The following is a 16015-nucleotide window of genomic DNA, read 5'->3' as shown; positions in this document are numbered from 1 at the left end:
AGCAAGCGTTGCTTTTGCATCCTCCTGTGTTCAGTAAGCCACCCCCATTCTAAGCGATTTCTGAATCTTATTCAGAAATGAGATCAGTTATTATACAAGAATGGGCATTTTCTGCAGTGGCTCCCCATTTGTGGAATGCTCTCCCCAGGGAGGTTCACCTGGTGCCTTCACAGGTGTTTTATCCTGTGAATCGCCCTGATTTGCGAAGTAGATGAGGGACTGCAAGTCACACTACATTTCTTAATTCACACTTGCGGCGAATGAGTTGCCCTTTCCTTGATTTGTAATCTTACAAAGTAAGCTGTGCTTCAAATGGCTTCTTTATGCACAGGCTGCCATTGCTGTAATGTGCAGTGGAAGAATGAGGCTCAAGCCCACAGAAAAGCACCAAGTGGCTCGGCGTGCTAGTAGCAGAGACTGAACCAGTTTGGGAGGGGACCAGTTCTTAAGCGCTGCTACAATAGAGGGTCTTTATAAAGTCCCTGCTGAGCTGTGCATTCAGAATACCCTGATAAATCAGGCGTTTCACTGGAGCCATAAAAAGCAATGAGAGGAGCATAGGGAAGGCACTAGAGAGCGATCGTCCTCTGAATGCTGCTGAAATAAAGGAGAGCATTATCAAGGATCCGCTGCGATACCCACAAGGAACTGCCGTCTTGTCGCCACCAGGATGTTTCTGCACGAGTGTCACTGTATGGAGATGGAAAATACTAGTTCTTTTCACTTCTCTTTTCCCTGTTTCAATTTCAGTTGGAAAAAAACCACACACACCCCCAAATGCCAGACACTAATTTCTGCTGTGGACCTCCTTGTCAGTCCTTAAAGAGACACTCCACGTGCCTATAAAATGAAACAAAAGCAGATTCTCTTATACTAGATAAAAAATCCTTAAGAAGCTTTACATTAATGGCCTCTTATAGTGGGGTGGGACCTATATTGCCTGTTTTTTTCCTATCTGCATAGGATGTGTTTTTAGGCTTTCATTGGTTGTGTTTGTTATAATCAGTTTTAGTAGATATACTTACATTTTTGTATGTCATTCGGGGTCACATTTGTGAGGAAAGCAACTAATATAAAAGTTCTCACAGAAGGTGCCCACTCTCTCTTAGCAGAATATTATACCATAAAACTGGGCCGATGACACCAAAGGCTCATTTTCTTGTCATTGCCAAATTAGCCTCACCAACTCAGGGAACGACCAATGACGCTCCGGCGGATGATTTCAGTGGGATATAAGTGTTCAGGTGATCTCTGAGGTACCCAGGACCTAAGCTGTTACTAATAAAGTGGGTGTAAGCACACAATGGGTGCCATGGGCAGAAAAAAATGTGATACTGCTCTGTAGCAGTGAGTACCAGTACACACACAAAAGCACTGACTATTATTTCTACTATTTTTATAGCATTCGTTCATCGCTTACTACAAAAATGTCTGAAAGCGGCTTACAATGATAAAAAACATACATAATAGAGAAATGTAAAATACAACAGAACGATAAAAGAACTTGAATGACTAAATGTGCCCCTCTTGCACCAACAGAAAAAGGATAAATCCCGCCTCATCCTGCTAAAAGATGAACACCAATGCAAGCTAGGGTATCATCATATCACATGACTCCAGTTAAAAGCCAAATGCCTGGATGAACAGGAATAGCACCTTAAAGTTGATAAAGATGTAACCAGGCACCTCTCTCCAAAGAGATCATTCCGCAATTGGGAGCCACCACTTAAAAGGCCCATGTTTGTGTTGCCACTCACAGAAGCTCCCTCGGGGGGGGGGGGCACACAAATAAGGGCCCCCAATGATTGATGCAGGGTGTAGGTAGGTTCATGTGGGGAGAGGGAGTCCCTTCCCTGAGGTTTTGGGGTCCTGAGTCACAGAAGGCTTTATATGCCAAGACCAGCATTTTGAATCGAGCCAGGAAACTAATCAATGTAGTCTGCCATTGGGGTTATATGCTCAGATTTCCTACTTCCAGTTAACAATCTGGCTGCTGAATTCTGCACTAGCTATAGTTTCCAAACTGCCTTCGAAGGTAGCCCCCTGTATAATGCACTGAAGTAAAACAAAAGTATAGTCTGCGCCTTGGGGGGTGCATGTACCCCAAATCTACTCCTTTGTTAGAAACTCATTATTTTTGTTTGCATTTTTTTAGAACTAATTCATCAGATCATAAAAAGTAATACTATAAACCTGTTTTCACAAGCACAGAAGTGGTGGTGCTAACATAGCTTCACCTCCTTATCCTGCCTTTTGACACTTGAGATGTGTGTTTTAAGAACCCACCTTATTTTTGTAATATTGTTTTCAAGATTTTTTGATATTGTGTAATACTTTTTATATATATTAATGTTGTGTTTTAATAGCTGTAACCTGCCCTGGGACCTTAGGCTGAAGGGCAGGTAATATTGCAACAACAACAACAATAATAGTAATAATAACAGAGGCCCAACTGGGATGGTTAAATTCTGGCCTGCCGTGAGAGATGCCATTTCTCTGAATCTATGCAAAGTGTCATGTTTATGCTTGCAGCTAACAAGAATAAAGTGATGGCTGGTACATACAGTTCATGGCCTTTACGTTAAGAAATAATGCCTTGAACGGATGCTTACAAGTTGGAATTAATTTGATCAAAATAAAGCTTGGGTGGATTTGGCCGAACTTGGAAGGAACTTTACAAAAAAGATGACATGTTGTGCATGTGCAAGAGAGGTGGAGAGAAGGATGGAAGGAGTTTAAGGTCAGATAGGTTGGGGTTCCTGTAAAACTGAGGTTGTCTATTGTTTTTGTTACATATTTTAGAGCATAAGGGGATAACTTACATTCTGCTCCCAATCTCATTTTATGCAGCCTCCAACACCTCCTCAGTTTGCCCCATTTCCCCATCTCATCTTGATTTTTCCAGGTTTTTAAGATCGTTTCCCCCTTTCAGAACACTTAAAAGGGTCAGTATTTTATTTGAAAAAAATTCATAAATTATATATTAAAAATTCTTGATTGTGTGGCTTGGGGGTATTTTACTTTCTTGCTAATTGTGCTGCTTTAAATGTGCATTTTATATTTGACTTCCTTTAGAAATGTTTAGATCTTTTTTTAATTAACTTTGCTGTGCTAAATGTGCATTCTGTACATGATCACCTTAGTAGGATTTTATTTTGAAGTCTTTAGGATAATATTTAGTTTATACTAAATATAAACTAAATATTTTAGTTAATAATTTAGTTAATTACATTGCTTTGAATGTATATTTGGCTTTCTTCTGTAATGTTTCACTCTGGGTTGCTTCATGTGACATTTTAATGTATGTTGTAAACCACTTTGAGATTTTTATCTTAAAAATACAAAGTGGTATATAAAGGAAATTAATAATAATAATAATAATAATAATAATAATAATAATAGTCCCCCCAGCTGCCTTTAACAAATGATTAGACTTCGATCATCTCTCTCTCCCTACATAGCACATTACTGTCAGAAATTATTTCCACTTCCTTTTCAGAACACTTACAATGTGGTCAGAAAAAAATGCTCTTTTAATGTATTTGACAGTAATCCATTAAGTTCACTAAACAGATGTTACTTTTGATCACACTTGCATTTGATTGGCAGAATTACTTAAATGTCATTTTGTACAAATGCTATAGAAATTAATATTTCTTTATAGGATTAGAGCCTGTTAATCAGCGTTGCTTGCTCACTGGAAGGACAGATCCTGAAGCTGAGGCTCCAATACTTTGGCCACCTCATGAGAAGAGAAGACTCCCTGGAAAAGACCCTGATGTTGGAAAAGATGGAGGGCAGAAGGAGAAGGGCACAACAGAGGATGAGATGGTTGGATAGTATTCTCGAAGCTACCAGCATGAGTTTGACCAAACTGTGGGAGGCAGTGGAAGACATGAGTGCCTGGCGTGCTCTGGTCCATGGGTCACGAAGAGTCGGACACGACTAAATGACTAAACAACAAATTAGTGTTGCTTAGATTCTGTATGATGGTCCCTAAGCATTGGGATTTGGCCAGTCCATAACAGCACTAGTAAAATCCTCACCTTAAAATGAACAAAAACAGGGGAGGATTGTGCTGTCATCATGACACCACCTTGCAACAACCTCTCGGCACTCTCTTAACCAGAATGAGCTTTGTGTTGGTTTGTCACCATTTGGCATTAATGCGAAGACTTGTTCTCAAGGAGCAATTGCGCTTACAGCTGATGGATGGAGCTGCCCAGCAGATCACTGTGAACTGCAATAACCTCACAGCCTTCATCCACTGCATGGCAGCTAAACAGCGTCAGCCAATGAAAGAATTAATCAGGTAAGTTGCTGTGTGTCCATTTGCTTCCATTCGTGCTTGCTTTCCTTATCTTGTTTACCGCTGCTGGAGAATGGCAGTGAATGTGTTACATAAATGAACCGCATCAAAAAGCAGCCCAGATATAAGCTGTAATTGCCATTGCCATATCTACTCCATTTTGTTTTATTTTATTCTGAGTCGTTACTCTAACATCAACTAACTTTTACTCAGCTGACCCATTGAAATAAATGGATCTAAGTTAGTCACGGCCATTAACTCTGATTGCTTTACTCTGAATAAAGGTTAGTTCAATGCAACCCACTGTTTCCTGCAAAAACCTACCTCTTAAGAAGCAAAATATAAGGCGCAGTAAGTTATCAAGCGCTATTAACGATTCCAGTATTTCGCTCTCTCCTCCTACATACTCAATCTCTTTCTCTCCCCCCCCCCAAGCAGTTATTGAACTTGTTTCGTATAACTTTTGTTTTTCCTTATTATTGCGCCAACGTATTTTTTTAAATGACATATCCACAGAGCTTTTAAACTTATGAATTATGTTTAACAGTAGCCACTGTTGTAATACAAGAATATGCTGTTAAAGTGCATCATAACTTCTTATTCCCAGCTTTCTTTACCACTGAGCATAACTCCCATGCGTTGCAATTGTTGCCTCCACTTTTCTCCAGTGCTTATGCAATGGTCCTGAAGTTGTATTTCACTGTACATTATTATATACCACTGGATAATTATTTTGAAGTTCCGTTTCCTAACGCTGCTCCTAACATGGCCAGAACAAATGCACATCCCTTGCTCCAAATGCTATCTCCACCTCTTCTAATTTAATTGCTCTTGTCATCTACGCAAACTTCTTCTGCCACAACATAAGATATTAGGAAGATGTAAATACTCAAAATCAAGCCTTTCAGTCCGGGATGGAAAAGCTGTGACCTTCCAGATACTGTTAGGCTCCAGTAGGGCTAACAATTGGGGCGATGGATGTTGTAGTCCACCTGAGTGGAAGCATGCATAAGAATGGATTGTAAGTCACAATTATCATGTTGAACATTTAGAACTATGTCTCCCCCTTAAGGGACGCAGGTGGCGCTGTGGGTTAAACCACAGAGCCTAGGACTTGCCGATCAGAAGGTCGGCGGTTGGAATCCCTGCGACGGGGTGAGCTCCCGCTGCTTGGTCCCAGCTCCTGCCAACCTAGCAGTTCGAAACCACGTCAAGGTGCAAGTAGATAAATAGGTACCGCTCCAGCGGGAAGGTAAACGGCGTTTCTGTGCGCTGCTCTGGTTTGCCAGAAGTGGCTTAGTCATGCTGGCCACATGACCTGGAAGCTGTACACCGGCTCCCTCGGCCAATAAAGCGAGATGAGCGCCGCAACCCCAGAGTTGGCCACGACTGGACCTAATGGTCAGGGGTCCCTTTACCCTTTACCTTTACCTCCCCCTTCTGTCCCTTTATTTTCTTCCTTTGCAAAGGCATCGCTTGCCTCATCCCTAGCCAGTGTGCTGGTGATCAAATGATGACATACATACACCTGCCAACTTCACAGAAACTTTGCTTCTTTTAAAATGGCATCTAGTGCTACCTTCTACAATATGAAATATCATAAATAAAAGAAGCAATCTAGTGCAACACACTACAGTTGCTAAAAGAGGTGGGTGGGGCCTTAAGTGGTACACCAAAACTCTCAGCAAGTTTTAAGTGGGGGAAAGGGTTCGGGAACCGCGGTTCTAATACTTAGGTCACATACCGAATACTTCGTTGTCCTCAGAGGGTTGCTGGGTGAGCCGGTCTGCTTTGGGGCTCGCTTTGTTTTCAGCTTCCTCCACTTTTCCTTCAGTGTTCTGAAAAAAATGTACATTACAAGAGTCAGCAAAGGAGCAGCTGCAAGAAATTACTGTTTGTCAGCAAATAGGCAGTTCTTAATTTCTACAGAGAAATACACCAGGAGCCAGGCTCATGCTGCTTTGAAGTCTGACCTCTAATCCTAGAAGTGACAAAATAGACTCTGTACATGTGCATAGACCTTGTTTACATCAATTCTTCACATGTGCTGGGGAGCCTAAAAACATGACCAGAGGCTGACCCTGGCTCAATTTTAAGCCCTGATTTTAAGAAACTGACAGAAAGACATTTACTGATGTCAGTTTCCGGCTTTCATCATGGGTCAATGGTGGCTGCTGCTCGCTGCCCTCGGACAATGTTGCCCAGCAGGGTCTGGGGAGTGCACTGCATCCTGCTGTGCCGCTTAAGCCCATGTCTGCCAACCTGAAAGGCAGAACAGGTGCGACCTGGGAGTGTGCCCATGCCATGGACGGGCCATGATTTGGAATATTGGCATTAATCAAGAGGTGCTCCTGGACTGGCATTTGGCAATGGGCTGCAATCAATGAGCTGCCAAAAGGACTGGGCTTGGTTCTTTGAAGGTATCTGAATTTTGGAAGCAAAGAATAATAGAACTGTAGAGCTGGAAGGGACCATGAGGACCATCTAATCCCACCCTCTACAATGCAGGAATATGTAGCTGTCCCAAATGTGGATTGCACCTGCAACCTTGGCGTTATTGGCACCACCCTTTAACCAACTGAGCTATCCAGGAGCATTGGAGGACATCAAGAGCCCGCATGGAATAGGAAGTAGCACATTGGCCATGAAGCTGTGAGAACCTAGTTGAAATTCTGACTTGGCCTTGCCATGCCTGCAGTCTAACCCACCAAATTTTGACTTTGGGAATGGCCGCAGCTCACCAGTAGAGCGTCATCTTTGCATGTAGGTCTCAGGTTGATCCACGGCATCTGAAACCCTGGACAGCTGCTGCAGACAAGACTGAGCTAATGGTCTGACTTAGCATGAGGCAGCTTCCTATGTTCCTATGGCCCACCAAGCTGAATGTGGCCCTGCTAGGCTGGTTAGATGTACTGGATACAGAATGAACAGAATTAATGGGACATAGCTACACAGCGATTCCCCCTCTAGGTTTGGATGCTCTTATTCAGCATACAGAATCTTCACAAACCATACGAAGGCAAGTGGCCTGGCAGGTGAAGCACAGTTCAGAGGGCGCCCCTTCCAGATAATAACGTCTGAGCAAGTATAGACAGGAAAAGGAGAGCCATGAAGTGTTTAGGTCCTAAGCATTGGAGGGCTTTATATCTCAAAACCAGAACGTTGAAGTTGGCTCATTTGCTAGAGGGTACCAGATGTTGTGAGAATTTTCTACTACAGATTAGGATGTAAAAACCTAACTCTAATCCAACTGTCTATTTTTTCTTTCCCAGTGTCTTAAGATGTCTTGCAGTCCATTGCTCACAATTTAATGAAAAGAATAGAGAGCACATCTTCTAGTCTCTCAGCTGGCTGGAGAGATTCATGACCTGTTTGGGTGTGTTTTAATTACCCAAATATTATATTTATGAGATTTATATTAATTGCTTTTATTCTAATATAAATGAAAATGGGAGCCTATCCATATATATATATCTATATATATATCTATATATCTACATTCTCTTAAATCAACTACTTTATGAAGGCTACCAACTACGATGCAAAGTGTAGGCTTGTCAATGTCTTCTCAGAAGTAAGCTCATTGAGTTGAACAGAATTTACACCCAGATTAATGTGCATTGGATTGCAGCTTCAGTGCCTATGTCTCTGCTTTGTTGCTGCATGGACTAAGCAGGTATTGCTTACTTCAAAGGCGGAAAACAGGTGGAATGGAACAGGCTACAGTCTGGCCCACCTTGGCTGACAAAAGCCAGCTGCACCTGACCTCAGGACCTCAGTTGGCCAAAGAAAGTTGTGGCCAATTTTTTAAATCCCAGAATGCTACCTTGTCCAGTTTGGTCATCTTTCTTGGGTAAGGCCTTGCTCCCTGGGGAAGGCTCACTGTGGATGGGTCCATAACAACAACACACATGTTCTAAGGTGTTATGGATTTGTTAAAGTTGGTGTTTGTGTGACCATAGTCTGTTTTATGGAATTAGGTTGGGTATTGCACGCATTTGCTTTAAAAGACAAATGACAGCTAAAAAATTACTGGAAGTGGCTGTTTTGCAGCAGCCTTACTTACGTTGGCATGTCAAGTCTCTTCCACATATACCCAGAATATAAGCCATTGTTCTCCAAATGAACCAAAGCTTCCTTGAGTTATTTCTGTCTCAGTGGTGCTTTGTGCATTCTTGTGCTATGGGAAATCTCTGACAAGAACTTGTTGCCTTCCACAGTGCTTCTCAAATGTTCTAGTGCTCTCTTGTGCTTGCTTCAGTATCTGCAGGATCTTGATCTTTTTAAATTCAGGCCTTGGGCTAATTTACATCTGATGCCCTTTTAAATGTTTGGTGGGGGGTGGGGGTGGGGGGTTACTGGGTTGTCTTTGTTTTTTTTATTTTTTCATATGTATTTTTTTAATATATTATCATTCTATGTTGTGAACTGCCCTGAGATCTACAGGTATTGGGCAATATACAAATTTAATAATAATAATAATAATAATAATAATAATAATAATAATAATAGACAAAGATGCCTGTGAAGTGGAGCATTTTGAATGATTTGTTATCAAAGCAGAATTAATGGGGGAGATTAATTTTGAATGCCAAAAATAAATAAATTATTGCTCTTCCTCTCTCTTTATATAAAAAAGCTATCTAACATTACATAATAACACCTTCTGAGAAGGCTAGATTTGTCTTATCACTTACAAGGTGTTGTATTCAAGGAAGCCATTTTGTGCGCAGAACACCTTCTGCTCACAAAGCAGAACCTCCCTTCCCTCTCCTCACACTGTGCACCCCACCAAACCTCCCAGAGCAGAATTGGGAGAGTGCAAGGTATGTGAGCGTAGAGGAGAGGGAAGGGAATATACAACAAATAACTATTTCAAAGAGAAGGGAAATGTACAAAATGTACAAAAAGACGCCAAGAGATGAATAAGAAATTAAATGAGGAAAATAGTGAAGAGGGGAGAGATCAATGCAAATTTAAGGTGGCAAAGGGGATTTGCAAGACAACATGGAGCCTCAAACTACACAAAGTGAATTAGATCAGTGGGGAGGGGTCCCCAGATTTCAATTGTTCTTCTACAGCTCAGCTGGTTGGAGCATGGTGCTGATAACGCCAAGGTTGCAGGTTCAATCCCTGTATGGGATGGTTGCATATTCCTGCATTGTAGGAGGTTGGACTACGTGATCCTTGGGGTTCCTTCCAACTCTACAATTCAATGATTCTCCTGTCAAAATAGAACCACATCCCAGTCTCTGTGCTTTCTCCATGTGCTTGTTTGCCATTTATATAGCTCTAAGTAAGTCATCGAAGAAGAAGGAGAAGAAGAAGAAGAGGAGGGGTTTGGATTTGATATCCCGCTTTATCACTACCCAAAGGATTCTCAAAGTGGCTAACATTCTCCTTTGCCTTCCTCTTCCACAACAAACACTCTGTGAGGTGAGTGGGGCTGAGAGACTTCAAAGAAGTGTGACTAGCCCAAGGTCACCCAGCAGCTGCATGCGGAGGAGCGGAGACGCGAACCCGGTTCCCCAGATTACGAGACTACCGCTCTTAACCACTACACCACACTGGCTCCCACTTTTTCTCATGGTTATCTCTGATTTTGTAGCACAAGAGTTCACGAGGATTTTCAACTGCTCTACCTTATTTCCCAAACATAGGAAATAGCTGTAAGAGCAGTGCGGCCAACCTCCTGGGCTTTAACATAGAATTGAGGGTTGGATCCAAACTCAGGAGGCAATTGAAGCCCCTGGCCACCAGCAGGTTACAGGAAGCTGCCTTCTACAGAGTCAGACCCTCAAGGCCAGGATTACCTACACGCTCCAGAGTTAATGGAACATCTTAGCCACTGCCACATACACAGCCCTGCCATTCACACTGACTGGGGCAGGTGGTGAAGAAAAGCCTCTTTGCTGTGCCAGCTGGATCCAAGCAGGGCTGAGTGGAGGGATGCTACCACCTGGTACTGGATTGAATGTTTCAATCATTCTGCCTGTCATACATAGCTCATAGGCTTTGACATGAGTAAGTCTGGATCGAATATTATTATATTCAGGCAAGTTGAAGGCGCAAGGTGTCTGAGACTTAGTAGGTCAAGGCCATGATTTAGGTGAGAGACTAAGAACAAGTATGCTGCTCTGATGCTTCCAAGAGAAGTGAAAGAGACAAATTAATTCATTACACTGCTTACACACTTCTGACTTGACATTAGTACAGCCATTAAGCAATTAGGCAGAGGTAGCTGAGAATCCCAAGATGCGGATGTATAATACAGGAATGTCATAAATAAAAGCTACTTTCCTGAATGAAAGACTAATTTATTTCAGCACTGATTTTTATGCCTAATCCTAACCCTTATCTATCATAGCCCTGAAGCTATAAACCTGTACATTCCAGAAGCAAGAATGTTTGAAATGCTGCAAGATCTAAACATCTGCTCTGAGTTTATTGCAGATTGCAGAGCAATAAACCTATAATCCTAAGAAGTTAGCAGCAGAAAATGAAAAACAGCAACAACAACCCTCCTCTGTGTTGTGTTCACAGATGGTATTGAAGAGTGTTTCTGGGATGACATGGGAGCATTAATGATTTGAAATTAAACAATGCTAATAAACGAACCAGCCATGTAACCAGTGTTAGAAACTGAGTTATGAAAGCCAGGATCTAAATGGCACCTTAAACCTAGGTTATGGGCGCAACAATGAAATGTCTATGCACACTTTTTAATAACAAGAATACATTTTGAAAATTAATAACTGCAGCTAAAACATTATGTTCATTTTTCACATGGTCTAGTCCTTCCCCTGCCCACCTCCCCCTAATATTCTTAATATTCCTAATATTTTCTCCACCAGTCTTCAAAGAGCAGCTGAAAGTGGGGAGGCAGAAAAACCTCTTCCTTTCCTTCCACTCTGCAATTTTAATATGAAATCTTAGGTGCAGTACTGCACCCAGAGCTCAGAAACTGCTCACCCTAATGAAATTCCCTGTCGCAAAATGTGCCTGGAACAATGGGACACTGCATGTAACATTCCCATCTTTTTCAATTTATTTAGCTTTACTGATAAATTCAGGTGAGATTGCAGATATTGTAGTATTGTGATACAGTAGATTTGTTTGCATCTGGTAATCTGGCAATCACAAGAATTTAACAATGGAAAGTTTGTATCCATATGAAATCAGAACCAGGTAACATCAGTAGAAATTAACTCAGACCAAAATTATATTATGTGCAACTGCATAAACCTGAAATTCTGAATTCTGCAGGGAGATCACAACATTCTCCTTTAGAAATGTGTCTGTATATTTAACAGATGTTAAAATAAAATGGGATTAAACAAATTGGAACAAAACGATATAAAACCAGAATGAATAAAAGTAGGAACAAACTTAAAATTTTGACTCTCTCTGACAAGACACAGCATTGTCTCAACAATTTCCCCTTGTTGTAAATCACTACAGGAAAGGATGCTCATCCCTGTGCTTAAATGTACCCAGTACTATTTAGAAGTCATCTGTTCATCAACTTGACTAACAGGCAGAGAGACAGGCTATGGAGATGCCTTGAGGCCCCTTCCTTCACTTAACCACAACCATGTATAGCAGCGAAATATCTGAAAATGACTAAGGTTGCTGAGGAGGTGTCTTCTTCAGTCCATACACCAGTCTTTCAGCCAAGCTAAACTTTCTGGAAATATGCTGAATGCACTATTAACATGACAGTGGCAACTGACACTAGGCTGAGTATGTCTTTGTTGGGCTCTCAAAGGAGTCTAGGCCACATATGTGAATACTGCAGTCACAATGTTCTTTTAGAACTTGCTGAAGAACAACACAGGCAGCCTCCTAAAAGCCTACAGAATATAAACTACCTGAAAGTGATGTTCAATGGACACTGCAAAAACCCTGTGTTAAAAGTACCTGGGGGGAAATAGAAGCTGGATAGATTTATAATGTGATCTCCTAAAACCATCTGTTACAAGTACACTACAGTTAATGCAATGGAGCGCTGATGAGGTATCTGTACCATAAGAGAGCAAACAAACACAAATAATAATAGTAATAATTAGGAAGCAGGGAAGGTTGGCTGGCAACTGGAGACACTGAGAGGCACACACACACACGTGTTTTTCAGCAGTTGGCTAATGGTGTAAAGCGCTTTTGATTGTCCAGAGGAAATTATTATTACTACTATTTATTAAATTATACCAACTCTGCAGATCTCAGGGAGGTTCACAACATAAAATTACAATATACAAACCACAAAATCCATAGTAAAATTAACAACAAACCAGTAACCACCCCCCCATAATACATTTAAAGGGGCATTGAGTGTTAATCAGCCCAAGGCCTGGTTGAAGAGGAACGTTCAGCTACCAGCACTAATAGAACCACAAATACCACATGGACTGTTTCTTTAAGGGGGGGGAACTAGGGGAACCAGCAAAGGTATTCAGTGAATGCAGTGTGAGACAAAGCTGGTCTAATTCTAGGGGATGGCTCCTGGTTCGATGAAAAACTTCCATAGTAGGAAGGTGTTTGCCTTTCTTCACTGGACTGCCCACCTGGTCCATCTCACCTGCTGCAGGTGAGCTATGGTGCTTCACTGGCACAAGGGTCAACTTCAAGGCACTCTCATAAGGGAGTGTCAGATTTGAGGCCTGGATGTTAGTAATCGCCACACCTTGAGTGACCCGGCAGGTAGAAAGGGGATAATTCTGTCAAATTAATCTACAATTATATCCTAAAGGAAATTATTTCACAATGCTGGGGACATTTATTTCTCGAAACCACTATATAATTCTTTTTAGGCTGTTAATTCATTTATATGCTGCAATTCATCATCCTTCTCCCTTGCCACCACATGCCTGGTGGAATTCTAAAGCACACCCTTTACCTCAATTCTGAACTAAGCTTTTATCTGCAGGTCAGTTCCATCACTGTCATAAGCTCATTATTTTCCACAGTCATCTCAGAGTAAAAAAAGGAAATAACAAGGCTTCCATGTTTGCCGTGCTAACAAAGAAAAAAGCGATTGGTTCTCTACCTTTCTTATTCCAAGTATGAAGACGTTAGCATGTCAATTAAATTTCTAATTTATTTTTTTCAAAATTACAGCAATTACTATATAATGGATGAAAGATTTCCTAGCATTAAAAAATGATTTTTCTATTGCACCAGCAGCATGCACCCTGAAGTGAAATGTTTGCTCAACATGAACATAATTTCCTGATGCTATCCTTTTCTCATTTCAGCAGGGATGGGGAACCTGTGGCTCACCAGCTGCTGATGTACGACACTACCCATTATCTTATTTAACATTATTTCAAAACCACTGATCATTTAAATAATCTCCAAGCAGTGCATAACATTATTATAAAATATACAATATAAAACCACCAATATAAAACCCGTAACATTAAAAGCAGCTTCAGAAAATACAAAGCTTCAACACAAATAACCAGGGAAGGCCAGAACAAAAATAGAAGTCTTTAGGTGATGTGTAAACAGATGGCGCTTCCTGTACAGCAGGCGGCAGTAGTGGATGGCAAGGTGCTTTCCTGACCTCCCAGCAGGTGAGTTGCTGTTACTTACCAAGGTTTAGAGAGGTGAGGTGGCAGGGAGGGCAGCACAGTGCAGAAGCTTTAGCAGGGGAACAGATTGGCTCTGCTTGGTGTGTTTGCACCTTGCTGACCTTGCCACCACCTTTCCTCCTCCCTCCCAGTAAGCAGCAGCAATTCACCTGCCTTCACCCCACCATACCACCTCCTATCAGCAACAGGAAAGATATCCCAAAGAATAGGCACAGCAGTCGAAAATGTTGAATGGTTTCTTTAAAAGTAAAGGTTCATCATTGTTCCACCCGATGTGTATGTCTTTAAGGGGCCAGAGCAAGATAATGAGACCCAGCTTTACAGCTGTGAAACATAGCAGGTGCTGCTGAGTTGTATTTGATTAAGGTGTGTCAGCATTTGGGTGTAGTATATAAGGAGCAGCACCTAGCTCTCCCATTACCCTGGGGGATGGGTTGGTGGTTGGGTCTGGTTTGGTTGTTAATGTTTTTAGTGTAAAAGGAGTTTTTGTTTTTCTTATTAAAACCTTGTTTAAGTTACTTTTGAGTCCTTTTTTTTAATGCATGGTCTCCCCAGCAAGCTCTCTGCAGCGCTACCATACTGCAAACAGCCAACAGAAAATGCTCCTTTCCAGGTCACCGCTATACAATAATCTGCAGGTTGTAATGCCACTAATGCTCCTCACAACAGAGGTTACCTGAGTCTCTAGAGACAAGGATGACTCTAGTAGCACCTCTAAACTATACACCTGTTCTTGCACAGGGAGTATAAATCCACGCAGAACAGGCAAGTTCCGGGAACCATTTTTCGCTCAGTCTGTCTTATTCAATTTCAGTTTAATGGCCCTTCTCCAGACCACCATTGCATCCAGGCCCCAGCCTCTGTTGGTGTAACGGAGAATTAAAGCCACATGTTATCAGCATGCTGGTGACACCACACCCCAAATCTCCAAAGGATTACTCCCAATGGCTTCCAACAGATATTAAATAGCATAATTCCTGATTATTGGTCCTGGTGGCCAGGACTGATGAGCATCCAGCACCATCTGAATGGCTACACTTCCTTCCTTCCTGCTTTACTATGTAAATATCTTCCTTAAAATCCTATAATCAAATAAAAGTAACTGATCAGCAAGTGGGTTACATTACAGAAGCTTATGGGCTTGTATCCAATACTGCACTAAGTAAGTGTTGCACCAATGGAAAGATTCCTGTGAGTGGCCCTACAAGTTTGCCACAAATCTGCTCTGGAGGGTAGGGGGGAAGCCCCAGAACAGACCAAGGGGAACATGGGGGAAGGAGAGAGGGGAAGCTGTGTTGCACAAGCAGGAATCCTTGCACTGACAGGACGTTGACTCAGCATTTCCTTAGATACAAGCCATGACGTGCAAACCATAGGCGTATGCAACAATGCTAATGATTTATATAGATTTCCCTTAGATTTAAGAAAAAACTAAAACCGGGTAGATGTGGCTAGCTAAATACTAAATCAGAAACATTAACTGTTGCATTTTAGTGTTTCGTTTTGTTTATTTACAACAACAGTGGCATTTGCACAATATTTGGCTGACCTCAGAAAGTCGAGCAAGAAGAGAGCTTCATATCACATGAAATTTCCATTGCAGCTTCAGATAAATATCTATGATTTCTAGCGAAGATGTGGAAATTGCAAGGAAATGATTCACCCAAATACCATGGCAGGGAGTGGCTTGTTGCCTTTCACTCCAAGGTGACAGCTGATTCATCTACAAATAGAAAGTCCTGTTCTGCTAGAAACAATCCATTATTTTTCACCCAAACATGGTGTGTCATATCTATACAGTTGTTGTTGTTTTCAAAAAAGCTCTCTTGTACAGCTAGACTACAGGTTGAAATTTAAAAGAAACTTATCTCACACGTCTCATTTGGTCAAATGCGACTCCAGAAACTATCCTGGGAAATGAAAGGGGATGTTTAATGACATCTTGTGGTTAAAGGAAGGTATCAATTTTAACTGCAATTGGACACGCCAAAAACAGCCTGTCGTTCTAGTTACCCTTTCTCTTATAATGTAATAGACATACCAATGATCCATCAATCATGGGGGCCACATTTTTAAGACCATTATAGCATTCCAGGATATTAATGTGCTATTT

The 16015-nt window shown here is 41.5% G+C and overlaps 1 protein-coding gene across 4 annotated transcripts in view; it reads right to left on the bottom strand.

The window, feature by feature from the left end:
* MBP (myelin basic protein) overlaps positions 1–16015 on the bottom strand; it is a 99415-nt gene that overhangs the window by 49817 nt on the left and 33583 nt on the right. For all 4 annotated transcript variants that reach the window (XM_083624048.1, XM_083624047.1, XM_083624045.1 and 1 more), the window contains one exon: positions 6054–6147. In XM_083624048.1, coding sequence (XP_083480174.1) covers positions 6054–6147 — 94 coding nt within the window. The remainder of the gene's footprint in view (positions 1–6053; positions 6148–16015) is intronic.

This window comes from Podarcis filfolensis (genome assembly GCF_964270895.1).
Source record: "Podarcis filfolensis genome assembly, chromosome: 7".
NCBI lineage: Eukaryota > Metazoa > Chordata > Lepidosauria > Squamata > Lacertidae > Podarcis > Podarcis filfolensis.
The sequence above is the reverse complement of the archived record's forward strand: the minus strand, read 5'-3'. Positions and strand labels throughout refer to the sequence as shown.